General features: G+C 37.4%; 1 protein-coding gene and 1 long non-coding RNA gene across 2 annotated transcripts; both read right to left on the bottom strand.

Moving 5' to 3' along the window:
• Window positions 1-1,195: 1,195 nt before the first annotated feature.
• On the bottom strand, window positions 1,196-14,650 carry LOC121243865. Its single transcript, XR_005936312.1, has 3 exons — window positions 14,620-14,650; window positions 1,985-1,991; window positions 1,196-1,329 (listed from the first exon to the last, which is right to left on the bottom strand). It is a non-coding gene; the product is annotated as an uncharacterized LOC121243865 (long non-coding RNA).
• Window positions 9,509-9,923, bottom strand: LOC121243864 (60S ribosomal protein L22-2-like). Its single transcript, XM_041141931.1, has one exon. It carries the CDS (start codon window positions 9,921-9,923, stop codon window positions 9,558-9,560), a length of 366 nt encoding a protein of 121 aa, XP_040997865.1. The 3' UTR covers window positions 9,509-9,557.
• Window positions 14,651-16,090: the final 1,440 nt, after the last annotated feature.

Below are 16,090 nucleotides of genomic sequence, written 5' to 3'. Positions count from 1 at the left end.
AGTGTACATGGAGATGACTTAGGAAAAAACAGACCAAAGTGAGACGTGGATCTAAGGTACCTAAAGATTCTCTTGACTGCTTGCAAGTGTGAAATTTTAGGATTGTGCATATATTAGTAGACTTTATTGACAGCAAATGATATATCGGGATGACTAAACGCTAAATATTGGAGACTACCTACAACACTCCTATATGTAAGAGGATCTTCAAAGGTAGGACTGTCAAAGGCTGAAAGTTTAGTGGTGACAGACATAGGGGTTGACACAAGTTTTGCTTGGTGCATGTTTATTCTGTGTAACAAATCCAAAATGTAATTAGCTTGACTAAGAAACAGCCCCTCATTATGTCGAAAAATTTGAACACCTAGAAAATAATGTAACTGACCTAGATGCTTGATAGGAAATGAGGCACCAAGAGCAGATATGAACTTTGAAATAAGATTAGAATCAGACACTATAACAATGAAGTCATCCACATGAATAAGAACAAAAATAACATGAGAAGAAAATCTATAAATAAACATTGAAGTATTAGATTTAGACTCTTGAAAACCCAAGGAAAACAATTTGTTACTGAGTTTTGAAATCCAAGCTCGAGGAGCCTATTTGAGACCATAAATGGTCTTTCTTAGCTTACACATATGAAGGATACTTAAGATGCACAAACCTAGTGGGTTGTTGCATATAGGCAACCTCTTCCAGAATGAATAAGGGGAAAATTTACATTTTGATACTGTCTGGTTTGGCCACCGGAGATAGCAAAACATTACCATGGAGATTAAATATGATTTTTGTTCTGATATGATATGATACGATGATGATGTTCAGTTATGATATGCCAAATTATTTTTGAATATGAATACTTATGAACAGTCGCTCAAATATTTTGAGAACATGTTTTGGTTCTGTATTCTGAAAATAAAAATATTTTTATCCACATTCTGAACTCTGTGAAAAAGGTTCATTTTTACATACTAGTATATATTTTGTGCTTATTGAATTGTTGATAACTTATCCCTTAACTCCATAATATTTTTCAGATGATTTGAATGTATCGGTTGAGGATCAAGATTAGGGAGTATGTGCGAGATTATTTAAGTATAATGGATTAAGCACAAAAGAATGCCATTGTTATTGGAGAGGAGATTTATGTTAATGCTAGTTAAGGGAGTTTGTAGAGCAATTGCTTTATTTTATTTGATTATTGTATTGAGTACGCAGTAGAGAAATTTATGTAATTGGCCGAAATAGATGAATTTATGTTTTGTTTCTGGAGCCTTTGGAAATTATATTGTATTGCGAGAAATGATTATAGGTGACAGATGGTAACTCTCCAACCCATCCGGATATGGAGCGTTACATTTCACTTTCTAAAAATTTTCAAAATCTCACCTTGGTAGCCCCATTATAGTCATGCATCTCGAAACCGTAGATTTTGATTCAAATGGAGACTTTGGTGGTAGTAATGGACATAGAGATCCGGCACAGTACGAGGATTGAGGATCGGGTCTTTTTCCCGCTTTGTTAAGTTGTTATGTATAAACTTTTTTGAACATCTGGATGATTGTAAAAATTTCTGTATCCTATAGTTTGGAGATAAGTGGCTTATGGATATTGTGGTTGTGATGTGTTTAATTTTCTCTGGTACAATTATTTAGATTTAATGATTTTTATTTTCCTGTGCGAATTAATTATACGCTTTTCATTTAGCATGTGAGGATACACACACTTGTAATCGTAATATGCATGGGGTGTATGACTTGTGTGGCCAACTTTCTGACATCACGACTTCTCTCAAATCACAAGCGAGACCTTGGGGTGTCACAGCTAGTCCCACTATGATCCCGCTTCTTTGGACCATAGACTTTGTTGCTAATGTTAGCAGCTAACTTGAGGATGGATATGAGACAGAGCTTAATTTGAGGATGGATGTGAGATCCAGTACCCTCAAAAGAGTGAGACAGAGCTTGTCCCCGTTTTGGACTTCCTTTCTGTTTTTATTTTAAGTATTTAATTAAGTGATTTTGCTGGATTACTGTATGGTTGTATTTAACATTGTGATGCAGACAGTGTGAGTTGTGGATGATTTTAGAAGCCGATTTTATATTTTCTGCTGCAAATACTTGTACACTTGTATGCTAAGCATATGCATATGCTTATAATAACCACGAACATATGTTATCAAATTTGCGAAGGGTGTGGCCCATGCGGTGGCTTCATTCAAGGGTTTCTTTTGCATACAAAGCCGTACATAAAAAATAATAGAATCTTTTTAAATTTTGAAATAAAAATTAAATTAAATTAATTTTTTATTTTATAATAGTTTTATTTAATTTTTTCTCTTTCCTTTCTAAAAATTAATAAAATATCTTAATTCAAACTATTTTATTATTATTCATAAATCTTTACTACTATCTACATATATTTTAAGGGAAAACTCTAAAGCAAGGCGAGTGGGTGTACCGATTGCGTACCGAGCGTTGACATGGCTGTATTGTTTAATGAAATGGTGCATTTTAATTTAGAGTTTTACTATGTACAAACAAGTTTGCGTACCAATCTGCATACTAATATTGTTGTCTTCATATTTTAAATTCAAATTAGCATTATTTTCAATAAAATCTACTTTTTGACCAATTATATTGAATTGGTGCGCGTATTAGTGTAAAAAATCGCTTACAATCAGATTTTTTCATTGTAATATTATGGAAAAATTTAATTGTAAACGATTATGCATGATAATACGCGTACTCATTCAATATGATTAGTCCGAAAGTAAATTTTATTGAAAATAATATTAATTTAAATTTAAAATATGAAAGTAATAATATTAATACACAAATTAGTACGCAAATTTGCTTGTACGTAACAAAACTCAGTATTCATCTGGGCATCCGGATCGTAACCGGATTCGACTTTGAGGCTAAGAATGGCCTACACATCGCCGTCAGGCTCTTGGAGTTGGATACTTGGATCCCATCAAGGAATAATATATTCTTCATACGTGATTCTTAGAGCTTTCTCGTTGGATTGGTCAAATATATTTTTAAATTTTAGTTAATATCATATGAATTTATATTTACCTATTCTATTTAAATTCAATCCCTACATTAGATTATCAATTTACTCTCTATATAATAATAAAATATTATTATTTTAATAATTAATTAATTTAATTTTATCACATTTTATAGTTTTACCAATTAAATATTAATAATAATTATACTCTAATTAAATTAATATTAAAAAAGTATTATTAAATGTTAATAATAATTATATTCTAAATGTTAAATTAATTATATTTTAATTAATTTAATTTATTTGCTTGGAATAAAAAATTAATATTTTAATTTTTGATGAAGTAATTGTAGTTAGTTATATTTGATAATGTGACGCCCACAGATTCTGCTTGGGATCGAACGGACATCTGAAGCGTCGGGACATGCAACACAAGGTTACCTGCCCTCGTTCATGACATATAAGATGCAATGTTCCTAACATGCATCTAGCATTATGCAATATTCGCAGCGGATAAATTTTTTTTTCTTTTGGCAATACCATGCACCAAACTTATAATATCCCAAATACTTAAAACATATTTCATACATAAAGGCATACTAACAACCGAGATCACAATATTAGTCCAAAATGATTGTGAACAAAAGAGTGCTGGAGATTTAACTCCACAAAATACAAGTAGTAATCTAGGGTAACTACATCTAAGTCACACCGTCGCTTAGTCGACCGTTTCCAACTGGTCGATCCCTAGTTCTCCTTCAGATCCTGTAATAAGATCTACCATTCGGGGGGAATGGTAGTTGGGACTACCACAGTGAGATTTGATTACAAATCTCAGCAAGTTAACAAAAAACCTTCACACAGGTTAATGATGCATGCATGGCAATAAAGGCATAATGCACAATCAAAGTCAATAGTAAACATAACATATCTTGACATAGCATGGTATGAAATTATAAGCATAGTATGACTTGACATAATATGGCATAAGCTGACATAACTTGAACTGAAACTGAAACTTAGCTTGACGTGACATAAACTTGAAACTTGACATGAACGTAAACTTGAACATAACATAACGTGAAACATGACTTGAACGTGAAATACATGAACTTGGAATCTTATTCAGTAGACTTAGTCATTAAAGTGACCATACGGGTGCTACACAGGTCTCCTTGAGCCGTGTGTCCCTGCCGATTACCGCATCACAACACAGGTGTCTATACCAGCTGTGAGTGCGTTAATACGTACTCCACAGTTGTTGTGGCCCCACGTATCCTACGTGTCACAATTGCTATGTCTCACGTAGTGTATGCTCCACAGTTGTTGTGGCCCCATACTTCATGCTCCACAGTTGTTGTGGCCCCATGAATTGTTTGTGCCACACTTGCTGTGGACACACGTAAAATAAAGTTTGGCTCCATCGGCGTTAGTGCCTAGCGCGCTCTGGTGACCAGCTAATTAAGCCTCATTCGCAATCTGTTGACTGTACTTCGTCAACCCAGGGAATTTCACACCTATTTAGACACTCTAGCGTGAACAAAGGAGTTTCACTAGGATATTACCCCATCCTAGCACTTAGGGTCGTGATTGACATGAATAACTTAACAAGACTGTTCTCGAGATACACAAACTGTATTCAAGACGGAATGACATGAATATGAAAAGACAGAAGTCCTGACGTAGCGTAACGTGACGTGAACAGAAGATGACATACATGACTTACTTTGAGACTTACTTGTAACAGAAAATATTTTATAACATGGCATACATGTAACAGATATTATTTCTTAACATGGCATAACATATAACAGACAATATTCCGTAACATGGCATAACATATGACAGTAAATATTACGTGAAATGAAATACATGTAACAGATGGCATACTTAACTTAACATGACATACTTGCAATGCATAGCAATGTATAGAAATACGTGACAGAATATCTTATGTAACAGATGAATAATTCGTGATAGAATAAATTCTGTGTAACAGATAAATATGTAATGACTTGGCATGAAACATATGATAACATGCATACATACACTTTATTTCCCTTACTTATCACTCATACACATTAAACTGATAGTAAGTTAAAAGCTAACTTACCTCGATAGTCGCGTTCTACGAGAATAAGTGTGAAACACGAGTAACTGTAAGAGGGTATTCTAAAAGTTAGAAATTAATTACTAACAATTAGAAATGTGAAAAGAGGCAACTTAGAATAAAATTACCATTTTACCCTTTACAAATGGGAAAATGACTATTTTACCCCTAACTTAAGGATTTCATATCCTATCTCCAAAAATTACCAAAATTTACATTCCTCATGTAAATTTTGTCCTAAACTCAAATATCAACTCAGAAAAATTTAAAATCATTCACAACTATGGAAAACTCACTATTGCCGAAACCTACTTAGGCCATTTCTCTTGATTTTGGTTCAATTCTTTCAAAATTCAAAACTCATGATTAAACCAAAATTTGTAATAAAGATCTTCCTATCCTAAATTTAAAAACACACTTAAAATATCCATTAGGAAAAATCTATTCATCAACACCAAACGTTTTGTAAAAAGACCCAAACTTTTTAACAAAAAGTAAGCCCTTTAAATCACAAGTTTTGACCTTAATAAAAACATCTCCAAGAATTCCAAAAAATCAAATCTTACCTCTAACATATTCATAACATCATTCTAAGATCAACCATGCTTTAAATCATCAAACAAAAGTCACCAAAAATCACAAAACAACACTTGGAGTTTTTGGTTTTAAACATAGTCCAAAACAGAAACTTTTTTCTCAACTACATTTGATCAATCTCTTGATCCATGGCTTAAAGACATGTGATCTTCAAACTAAAACATCACAAGGTCTAACAATGTGTCCTAAAGAAGATCTAACCATCAAACTTAAAATCACATGGCTAAAATTCAACAAAACATGGATTTCACCCAAAAAATCAAATCTTAGGCCAAACCGAAATCCTCTTACATAGAAAAATCATATCTTTAAAAATAATACTAAATATCTTCGAAATAACATCCTAAAATGTATATAAGAGGCTTAGGATCATCATATAAAAATATCAAAGCCTTTGGAATAAGATTATACCACGAAATATTTAAACTTTCACAAAACAAAAACTGTTTTCCCACCTCCAGTTTTCAAGTTTCTAAATCTAAGGAAATCTATCATCAAAAGCTTTAGTCATGCAATAAAACCTCAATGAACATTCATAAAAACATGTTAACAATACTCCATAAAATTTTCGGACCAAGATATGTCCATTAGTTTGGTCAAAAATTCTAAAACATATCATACTCTCCAGTTTCACGCCCAGAATGACCTTTGCATGGTTAAAAATACTTTTTACTAATCAAATGAGCATGGATTGAGACGAATAAGATATCTACGGAAACTAGACTCAAAAAAGAACAACTTAGATGAAGGAAAAATTGTGCGAAATACTTACAAAGGGTCGAAAATGGCCACGCAAAAATACACAGAAATCTGCCCGAGAGAGCGCTTTTGGGTTTCTCTCTAAGAAGTGGGAAAGAAGTGATGAAATGGAGAGAAGTGTGTCTTGCACGACTTTAGACTCCTGGAAGGGGAAGTTATGGACTTGAAAGACCCTTGATTGGAGTTGTCTATGTGACATAAAGTAGAGAATAGTGAGAGGCATGGACTGCCTGCAGCAGCTATGAGATATGGAGGTTGATGAAGTGGATTTCTCCTTCACATCAAGGCACTATTTGGTGCAGCCAATGGCAGTGGATGGTCTACCATGTGGGGGAGGAAACTTCTCCAAGAACCTTTGCCAAGGTGGCCAATTTCGTGGGCCTTGGTGGGCCCCACCAAGTGGGCTTCAATTTGGGGTTTAAAGGGGGTTTGGTTAGGGTTTGAGATGCTATCAAGCCCAAAATCAATTTTTCTTGGCCCAATCAAATTCCCAAGGTTTAAAAGGTTGAATAATGATGTCATAACAAGGATTTGATTAATTAATAGCATGTGGAAGTGATTTAATCAAGTGATTAAACACAATGCTAGAAATCAGGTTAAAAAGGGTTTGGAGACCAACTTTAGGGTTTGGGAATACCATTTAGGGTTTTGGTTTCAACCAAGCTTTTGGGGTTTCAATTGGATTCCAACCATTTAGGGTTTTGCTAGGGTTGAAACCCTCTTTGGTCTGGCACAATTTGGTTGAACAGATGAAACACAGTTTTGCTTAGGTGGCATGATCTCACACCTTGATTCCTTCACAAATCTATCTAATGGTTTTTCTTTGTACCAAGTGTCTAATACTATTCCCTATGTGTGGCTAAGATATTGCCGAGTGTCCAAATAAAACTTCCCTAACCTAATTTGGGCATTCCACACTGTGATTTTAAAAACATTGCACTAGGTGCGCTTATCGAGGTTACTATTCACTCCAAAAAATTGCATAATAAAATTAGTACTGAAAAATTCTAAATATTCATATTAACTTATAGTGAAAATCGTTTACCGAAATTCAACCCCGAAGTGCCCCTAAAAATAATTTCACAATTTTCAACAGACGTTTCTTCCGGAATTATAAAAATAGGCTATTGCGCCATAAAATCCTAAATAATCCACTAAGTCTAATGGCGTAGACCATAATGCATTCTAACACTTCTAACTACCTCAAATAAATAAACTCGTAGATTTAGCATCATAATGAGTGATAACACTGATTATGATGATAGACTAAAACCTGAGCGATTGGTCGATTCGAAAAAACGTATGGGTTTTCACGAAGTTCCTAAGGTCAAAAGAAATTCTACCAGTGAATTTCTTGTGGGCTGTTACAGATAAAGTACTGTAACTGAAATCTAAATTGTTTTAAGATGTCTAATTTAATGTAGAGTCTTTTTAACACAAATTATCTAAATTTTTTAATCATTCTTTAATTTTGACCAAATCAATAAAGTTGTTCTTAATAAAAAAAAATACGAAATAAAAAACAAAATAATAAATAAATAATTAATTAATTAATAATTAAAAAAAAAAAAAAAAAAACATTACCAGCTGGAGCGCCAGCGGTTAGCATTGCATTTTCTATGTACAAAAACATAAAAAAGGACAAAACTTTTTCCCACTCCATTAAAGTGGCATTCCAAACCCCAAGAGTCGCTGACTCTCTCTGCCATTTCCAAACCCCAAGACCGAAACCCACGTGCCTCTCTCTCTCTCTCCCATTATGCACTTGGCTCAATCTTCGTAGAAACAGTACTCCTACAACGCCTATTCTGTCAGTAATACAAGTGGTTGTTTTATTGGCTAATAATATCCGTACTGCCAGTTACGACCAATATACTAGTCAAAGTTACGTGACTTTCTTTTTTATTTTGGAAAACTACTTGCAACCGGCTGGGCTAATCCCGCGTAACCTGTTATATAAAAAATATTTGTTTTTTCACTCTCATCTCGTTTTGATCTCTCTCAATTATTTGGTTCTCATTTTTTCCTTCAGATATTTTTTTCTTTTCCCTACTTTTTCGTTCTCTCTTTACCCCACCATCGAAGACAACCATATTTCCTATTCATTTATTATTTATAGTATAATTATTTTTTATTATTTTTTAAAATATTTTTTTTAACATTTTTAAGAGTTGTTTGAATTCAAAATCTAATTTAATTTATCTCAATTTATCGTTATAATTTTCTAAAATTTTTATATAAAATATAATAAATAATTTAACTTTTTTAAATCTTAAAACAATAATAATATTAAAAAATAATATTTTAGCAATATTTTATTTTATTATTCATAAACCATTTCAATTCTTCTTTAAATCCAAACCATCTTTTAATCATTAAAAAAAATATATAATTTTACTAATAATTATTTTTTTAACTATTAAATAAAATAAAAAAGAAAAAAAGAAAAAAGAAAAAGAGTAATAACTCTGTCATTCTCTTTTATTTTATTTATCTTTCTCACGCCTTGATTCAAAAGTTCTCCGTCAGAAGTTTCTCAAACGAGTTTTACTATGTACAAGCAAGTTTGGGTACCAATCTGCGTACTAATATTATTGCCTTCATATTCTAAATTCAAATTAGCACTGTTTTCAATAAAATCTATTTTTTGATCAATCATATTGAATAGGTGTACATATTAGTACGCATAATCGTTTACAATTAAATTTTTCCTTCTCAAACACGCCCCTCCCTTCCCTTCACTCCCACAGCCCCTCTCAAAAGCTCCGAAGCAACCAAAAGTCAAAAAAATTTAATTAATTAAACTTGCATACATTACTGCAATCTTATTCCCTGTTTTCTTAATTAGTCTAAAAAATTAGTATTGCCGCCTCGTTTGCTTTCAGAAAACATCTCATTTCATCTCATCTAATCATTACAACTTTTCCAACTTCCAATACAAAATAAAATAAACAATTCAACTTTTTCAAATCTCAAAACAAAAATAATATTAAAAATATATTCTAACAATATTTTATTCATTCGGATGCAGTCGTTTGCAGAAGCGGTAGTAGCAAACAAGAATAGTAGATATTCAGTCTTCCTCCTCGCCCTCATTCTCGACAATATTGAAGTAAACATTCTTGTCTTTGTTGGAAGCAATCACCCGAAGCCAGTCCCTCACATTGTGCTTCTTCAAGTACTTTTTAGTCAAGTACTTGAGATACCTTTCAGAGAAGTTACTGTCAGAGGTGATAGAGATTTTGCTCTCTTTGCGGACGACGGTGATGGATTCACAGAGAGCGCTGACCTTGCCTCCGACCTTGATCCTCTCCTGGAGGAACTTCTCAAGTGAGGCAATATCCATGATCTTTTCCTCAACTGGCTTCTCGCAGTCAATCACGAATGTGGCTCCCTTCTTCTTCCCCTTCAGTCCGACTGATGCTGCCCTGCGACTCATTTTTGCTGTGATTCTTCACTCCACAGACACGAGAGATAAAGAGGGAAGGGTTTTTTGCTCGGGACTTGGAGTTGGGTGGCTAGGGTTTGATAACTGATAAGTTTGTATTTATATTTGGACGGGTTGACACTAACGTAAACAACCCGCATAACTAGTCGGGTTGGAAACCGATCAGATAATGAATCGATAAAAGCTGGGTCGGGTCGGGTAATTTTAAACGGGTCCAACGGGCTTTTAGGTAATCTGCACAGCCCTAAGTTCTACAGCCACCCCTAAAAATTTCTGCTGAGGCTTTACAAATTTTTTTTGCTTATTTTTTTTTATTTTTTTATATGTATTTTTTAACAAGTTTAAATATTTTTTTAAAAAAGAACTTATAACATTAATAAAAAAACACTTACTTAATAGCTAAATAAAAAAAATTAAAAACAAAAACTAGCGATAGGTCCCAACAGGTGCTACCAGCGGGAAGAATAGTTTTTTTTTTTCATTAAAAATAAATAATATATATTATTAATTTAAAAATTCATAAATATTTTGATTTTTTCAAAAAAGTGGTGGATTCCACTAATTATTAAAAAATATTTAATTATTAGATAAAATATTAAAAATAGGTAATATATATTATAACTTAAAAGTTCAGATTTTGATTTTTTTAAAATATATTTTTTATAGTTGACCGTAATTATTTCAATATCTCTAAATATAAAAGCATTTCTCGATAGTTATCCAGTCGATATTGGCCGTGGACTGGATTTTCTTGATATTGAGTTGGGTTTTCCGGTAATAAGGAAGACTTCAGGCTTAAATGGGGCCCAGGTCCATGTGGGACTAACTGGTCAGGATGTCCTCTTCATATTTATTACAATAAAATAAAAATTCTAATATATAGTTATATATATTAAAAATGTGGTAGTTATTTCTTTTACCAATTTTTAGTTTCGAATTTTGTAATAAAATCTCAAACTTGCAACCACACTCAATTGTTAGGTGCTTACGTTGTCGTGCTGACTATTAAGATGTTAACTCTAGGAAAAAAGTCTTATGTAAGATGGATTGGAAAACAATTGTTGTATCAATGCACTGTGTGCAAAATGCAGAGATAAGTTAAAATATGGTTGAATGTGAGCCTAGATAGACAGATAAAATAAATAGTATAACTGCACAAGCCAATCCCTCGGTTGGACTTACCAGCCTTTTGCGGGGTCCAATTTCTTGAGTGGCCATGAAGTCATGGCCAAGGATTGGAGCCCTGAGCTCTGTCCTTGCACTAGCTGCTCGGAACACGAGTCCCTTGACTCGCCGACCTTTGTACAAGATTGCTGCCTACAATGCATTGATTAAGGACCCGAGCCTAGGGGCCGGGCCTTGAACAACAGCTAGTCGGAACACTAGCCAATCTCTCGATTGGACTTGTCGACCTTCACGGGGTACAAGCCCAATCTCTTGATTGGCCATGAAGTCATGGCCGAGGATCGAAGCCCTAAGCTATGTCCTTACACTAGCTACTCGGAACACGAGTCCCTTGACTTGCCGACTTTTGTGCAAGGTTGCTGCCTGCGATGCATTAGCTAAGGACTGGAGCCTAGGGGCCCGGCCTTAAACAACAGCCAATCATAACACAAGCCAATCCCTCGATTAGACTTGCCGGCCTTTGCGGGGTACAAACCCAATCTCTTGATTGGCCATGAAGTCATGGACGAGGATCGGAGCCCTAAGCTATGTCCTTACACTAGCTGCTTAGAACACGAGTCCCCTGACTCGCCAACTTTTGTGCAAGGTTGCTGCCTGCGATGCATTGGCTAAGGATCGGAGCCTAGGGGCCCGGCCTTGAACAACAGCCAATCAGAACACAAGCCAATCCCTCGATTAGACTTGCCAGCCTTCGTAGGGTACACATGTCGACCAAAAATCAGAGACCTCGAGAAGCTCAAGTCAAAGGGCCATTAAAGAAAAACCTAAGAAACAGAAGGGGAAGCAATAAGATAACAAATCACAAAAGAAGGCAGAAATCAAACAACCAAGTACACAAAATCATTTCATTATTAATATGAAATTACAAGGAGAAAATTACATCATCGTAGGGCTGCGAAGCTGCAAGGAGAAAATTATGTTGTAAAATTTCAAGACAATTGGTAACAAAAAGAAAACTTGATGAGGGGAAGTGTGGCCTATCAACTCCTCGCAGGCGGTTATAGATTCGTCCCAGCAAGGAGGAGAAATTTCTGGTGGAAAAGACAGGCTAGAGGCCCCTCCTCCTCTGCCACCCCCTACTATTCATGCCCTTCTTTACTGTGAACAAGCAGGTAACGATCATAGAAGCAGATCTCCGGAGAGATTCTGATATCCAGAGAAGCTTTCGAAGTTGAGCCCTGTAAAAGGGTATGAACAAGTAGGGTACAGTAAGAAAAAATGTAAGAATAAGAAGGATGAACAACTCAACCCTCTGACGCTTGAACTACCATATCCATCGACAGCCAGGACTCCACCATAGAATTTTTCGCATGTTAGGATGTGAAGACGCCATTGAAATCGTGAAGAAGAAGAAAGAAAGGCCAAACAAAAGGAAGAGAAAAGACAAAAGTAGATATGATGAAATCCACAGCAAAGGGAAAGGATATTTAATAGGCGAAGTGGTCATTTGGCCTATTGAGGCGTCATAAGTCCATAAGTCACCCGAGGAAGCCATGTATCCCCTCGAGAAAATCAAAATCCCTTAATTATTGCGATGTGCGACATTAATGTAGAGTTAATGTGCGGAACTAGTGCGCCTCTACCGGTACAACATATGGATTTAATAAAGGAGTTAATGTGGAGTCAATACCGAATTAATGCACATCTACCGGATTAATGACAGTAAAAGACAGAGTTATGGCTCAGAATTCAAATAGGCATTATTTAATACAGAAGCCTAATTGGCACTAGCATGCCACATGTAGGATACAAATAGTTGCTTTACAAGCTGCCAAACAAGCATGAAACTTGATGTAACGTCTGTAAAGTAAGGAGTACCCTGCTCGGTTTTCTCCAACAGAGTGTCCTACTCAGTTTTCCCTAGCAGGATTCTCTGCTCGGTTTCTCCCAGCAGAATGCTCTACTCGGTTTCCCAGCTCATTACTTGACTTAAGTCTAGGGAAAAAGGGCAAGGGGAGAATGCAAACAAACGCAAACATCGGGAGAGGAAGACAAAAAGAGAAGCAAAAATTCAACCATGATGTATGAAATCAAAGCTATACTTGTATAATAATGTTTTAGGTTACATCAAGAGCCTGTGCTAGCTGGAAACAAAATTATCGTGGGGCATCATGAAAAGCTAGAGGCATCTCCTCTATGCCTATGGTCTTCATATGCCGATAAGACTCGCGATCTGGGGGGAGCATTTCCAAGTCGAAGGTTCTGAGGTTAGTTTCAGGGTTCTCCATCAGTTGGTCACGCAGACACTCCAAACCCTCTTTGTACCCATAAAACGAAGCATCCTTATGAAGAGTAGAAGCTAATCGAGCTGGGAATCAATGAGGTCCACCTGCTGTCAAGCAGCATCTAGAAAAGACTCCAGTTGGGCAACTTCAGACCGGAGTCACCGAGCAGAAGCCCTTAGTTTATGCTCCGACATAGAAAGCCAGAAATAACTGCGAAGCAGTCGACAATGCCGCTCAACGGAACATTTAGCTTTTCTCGTTGTCACCTTGACTACCCTTTGGCTCTCTTTTAGCCTTGCTCGGGTGAAATCCAGCTCGAACTCGAGCTTCACAACCTCTGCCCGGGCATTTCCGCTTTCGGGAAGAAGGTGGTCAGACTTTTTCTGAAGGGCGTCAAGCTCCTTCCTAAGGGACTTCAACTCTCGGATCTTCGAAGTGATCTCCCGATCCTTCTCCTCGATCTCCAAATCCCGCAATTGGATCTCCTTACCCTTCAGCATTATCTCCAGGTCTTTCGTTCGAAGCTGGTGATCCTTCACCTTCATCTGATGGTCCTTTATCTCGGTCTCCTTCCTTTGAGTGCGTATCTTTTGGCAACAAAACTCATTGTCCTCCATCAAGGAATTATGCTCCACACACAGATCGTGGAGGTCATCACTCATCTTCTTTTCTTGGAGGTGCATGAGGCTGTTTAGGGCTCTTTGAGCCCTGAGCTCCTTTTCAAGGACCTCTCGATCTTTTGCCACCATCTTCACAAATTGCTCAGCTGCCTGAATGCCAGAAAAATAAGGATGTAAGAAGAGTGCAAGGGTCAAAATCAAGCTAGAACAATGGAAGTGAAACACTCTTGCACTGATAAATAGTAGCCTGAACTTTCATGCTTGTGCATCAGTTGACTCTGCCCGAGCCTCCTTAAAACTTGGCCCCTCTTCTGAGACTTGGTTCCCCTAGGGAGAGGGGAGAACCCTGGACGCACCAATGACAAAACAGCCTGAGGAGAGGTGAATAATAAGCCGGGCTCTTCCCCAGCTGGAGCAGAAGGTCCTCCTCGTGGGGCCTCAAATTGGCTCGATCTGCCTTGGGTTGAGGGAGATGTGGGGGAGGGGCTATCTTCCACCAGGATAGCATCAATGCGACTCGGAGAATGTGCTTCAACTTTAGGAACCATGGATTCTTGAGATAGATAATCAACAAGGCATGACGCGACGATGTAAGAAAAGAGGAGCCCGAGTAAAGAATAGAAGAACCAATACCAGAGAGGTTGAAGGAGGAGATACTACCTCTGGAAAAGTTGGAGGGATAGACTCAGGAACTGATGAAGAGCCCCCCCCCCCCCCCCCCCCCCCCCCCACCGATATTCGGTTTATTGGGCTTGAAAGCAAAGGGAGGGTTTGGCTCCAAGGTCTCTGAAGAGATTGAGACCTCTCGAGAGGTTGGTTTCATGACCTCCTAAATGGATGGTTCCACAACCTCCTTGATAGTTGGTTCTACAGTCTCTCGAAAAGTCGGCTCCACAACTTTGGGAGGAATAGGCTCCATAACTTTGGGAGGAGTAGGCTGGGGTGTAACACTGAGACCCCTCGGATCGAGAACTGTAGAAAAGCTTGGAGGAATGAGACTCGAAATTTCTGGAGGTGGTGCAGAAGGTAGGCAGCTTCCACCTGAGCAAGTCCTCGGGGAACTCTCGCCTACTTGAGCATCTCCTCGAACGAATGAAAAGCTTCTATCGTCTAACCAGATTGACAAGCGGGCAGATTTTTGAAAGTTTTGGAGAAATGGAAAGCGATGTCAATGTCATCTTCCTCATCATCTCCCACCGAACTTGGAAGATGGAAGACATTGAATTAACAAAGTATAATGAAAGAAAAGCAAAGACATAATTTAGCAAATCACAAATGGGTTACTTATCGGTTGGCCTTGGCGGGCAGAAGGAGAACTTGTAATTGGAGCGGCCTGACGAGAATTGCTTTCTCCCTTATCGGGGTGCCCGATGATGATGGGTGGGTGGAACTCTCAAGGCTCCTCTGGGCGAGAACCTGGGGGTTTGAGCAAGAGCTGCTGGGAGCCTTATGACCTTGTGATTTGGATGCTAGACAAGGATTAATACCATACTCGCTAAAAGGAGACCCAGCTGGTGGATGAAACGTCGAACCTGAAGGCTATTCATGACTGCAGGCAAGAGGGACAACTGGGGATGGCCCAGATGGACAAGGGTGAGGACCCCCAAACCCAGAACGGGCAGATCCAGAAGAGCTCTCCTTTGTCCGTGGCCACTTCCCCTGGCCACCTTCTGGCGGAGAAGTGGCCCAATGTTCTCTTTAGGAGGGGAAGGATGAACCATCAAGAACTCCCGACCGAGCACATGTCAACAGTGAGGAAGCGTTATGTAATTGTTGCTGTCAGTCAACAACGTGTCAGTCTCAGAAAGGGTGGCGTGAGTCGTTGCCCAAGACATTACCGTGGCAATCTTTTCTCTTCGACAATTTGATTGAAGGAGATTTAGAACTTGGCACTTTGGCCTAGACCACCCGGATTGGGAATTCCCGCTCTACCAACTCCTCTTTCGGGAACTCCCAGCTCGAACCATAAACGAAGAAGAAACATTGTTGCCACTCTTTTATCGAAGAGTGGAGCTTCTCTAAGGAGACAAAACGTTTCTCTGAAGAATGCAACTAGAAACTGCAGATGTTCCTAGGAAGCCGGTTGATGCGGTATACCTATAAAAACTTCAGAGCTGTCAAATCGGGG

This window comes from Juglans microcarpa x Juglans regia, chromosome 8S, assembly GCF_004785595.1.
Source record: "Juglans microcarpa x Juglans regia isolate MS1-56 chromosome 8S, Jm3101_v1.0, whole genome shotgun sequence".
NCBI lineage: Eukaryota > Viridiplantae > Streptophyta > Magnoliopsida > Fagales > Juglandaceae > Juglans > Juglans microcarpa x Juglans regia.
Note: the sequence above shows the minus strand (reverse complement) of the source record. Positions and strands in the feature narration are given on the sequence as shown.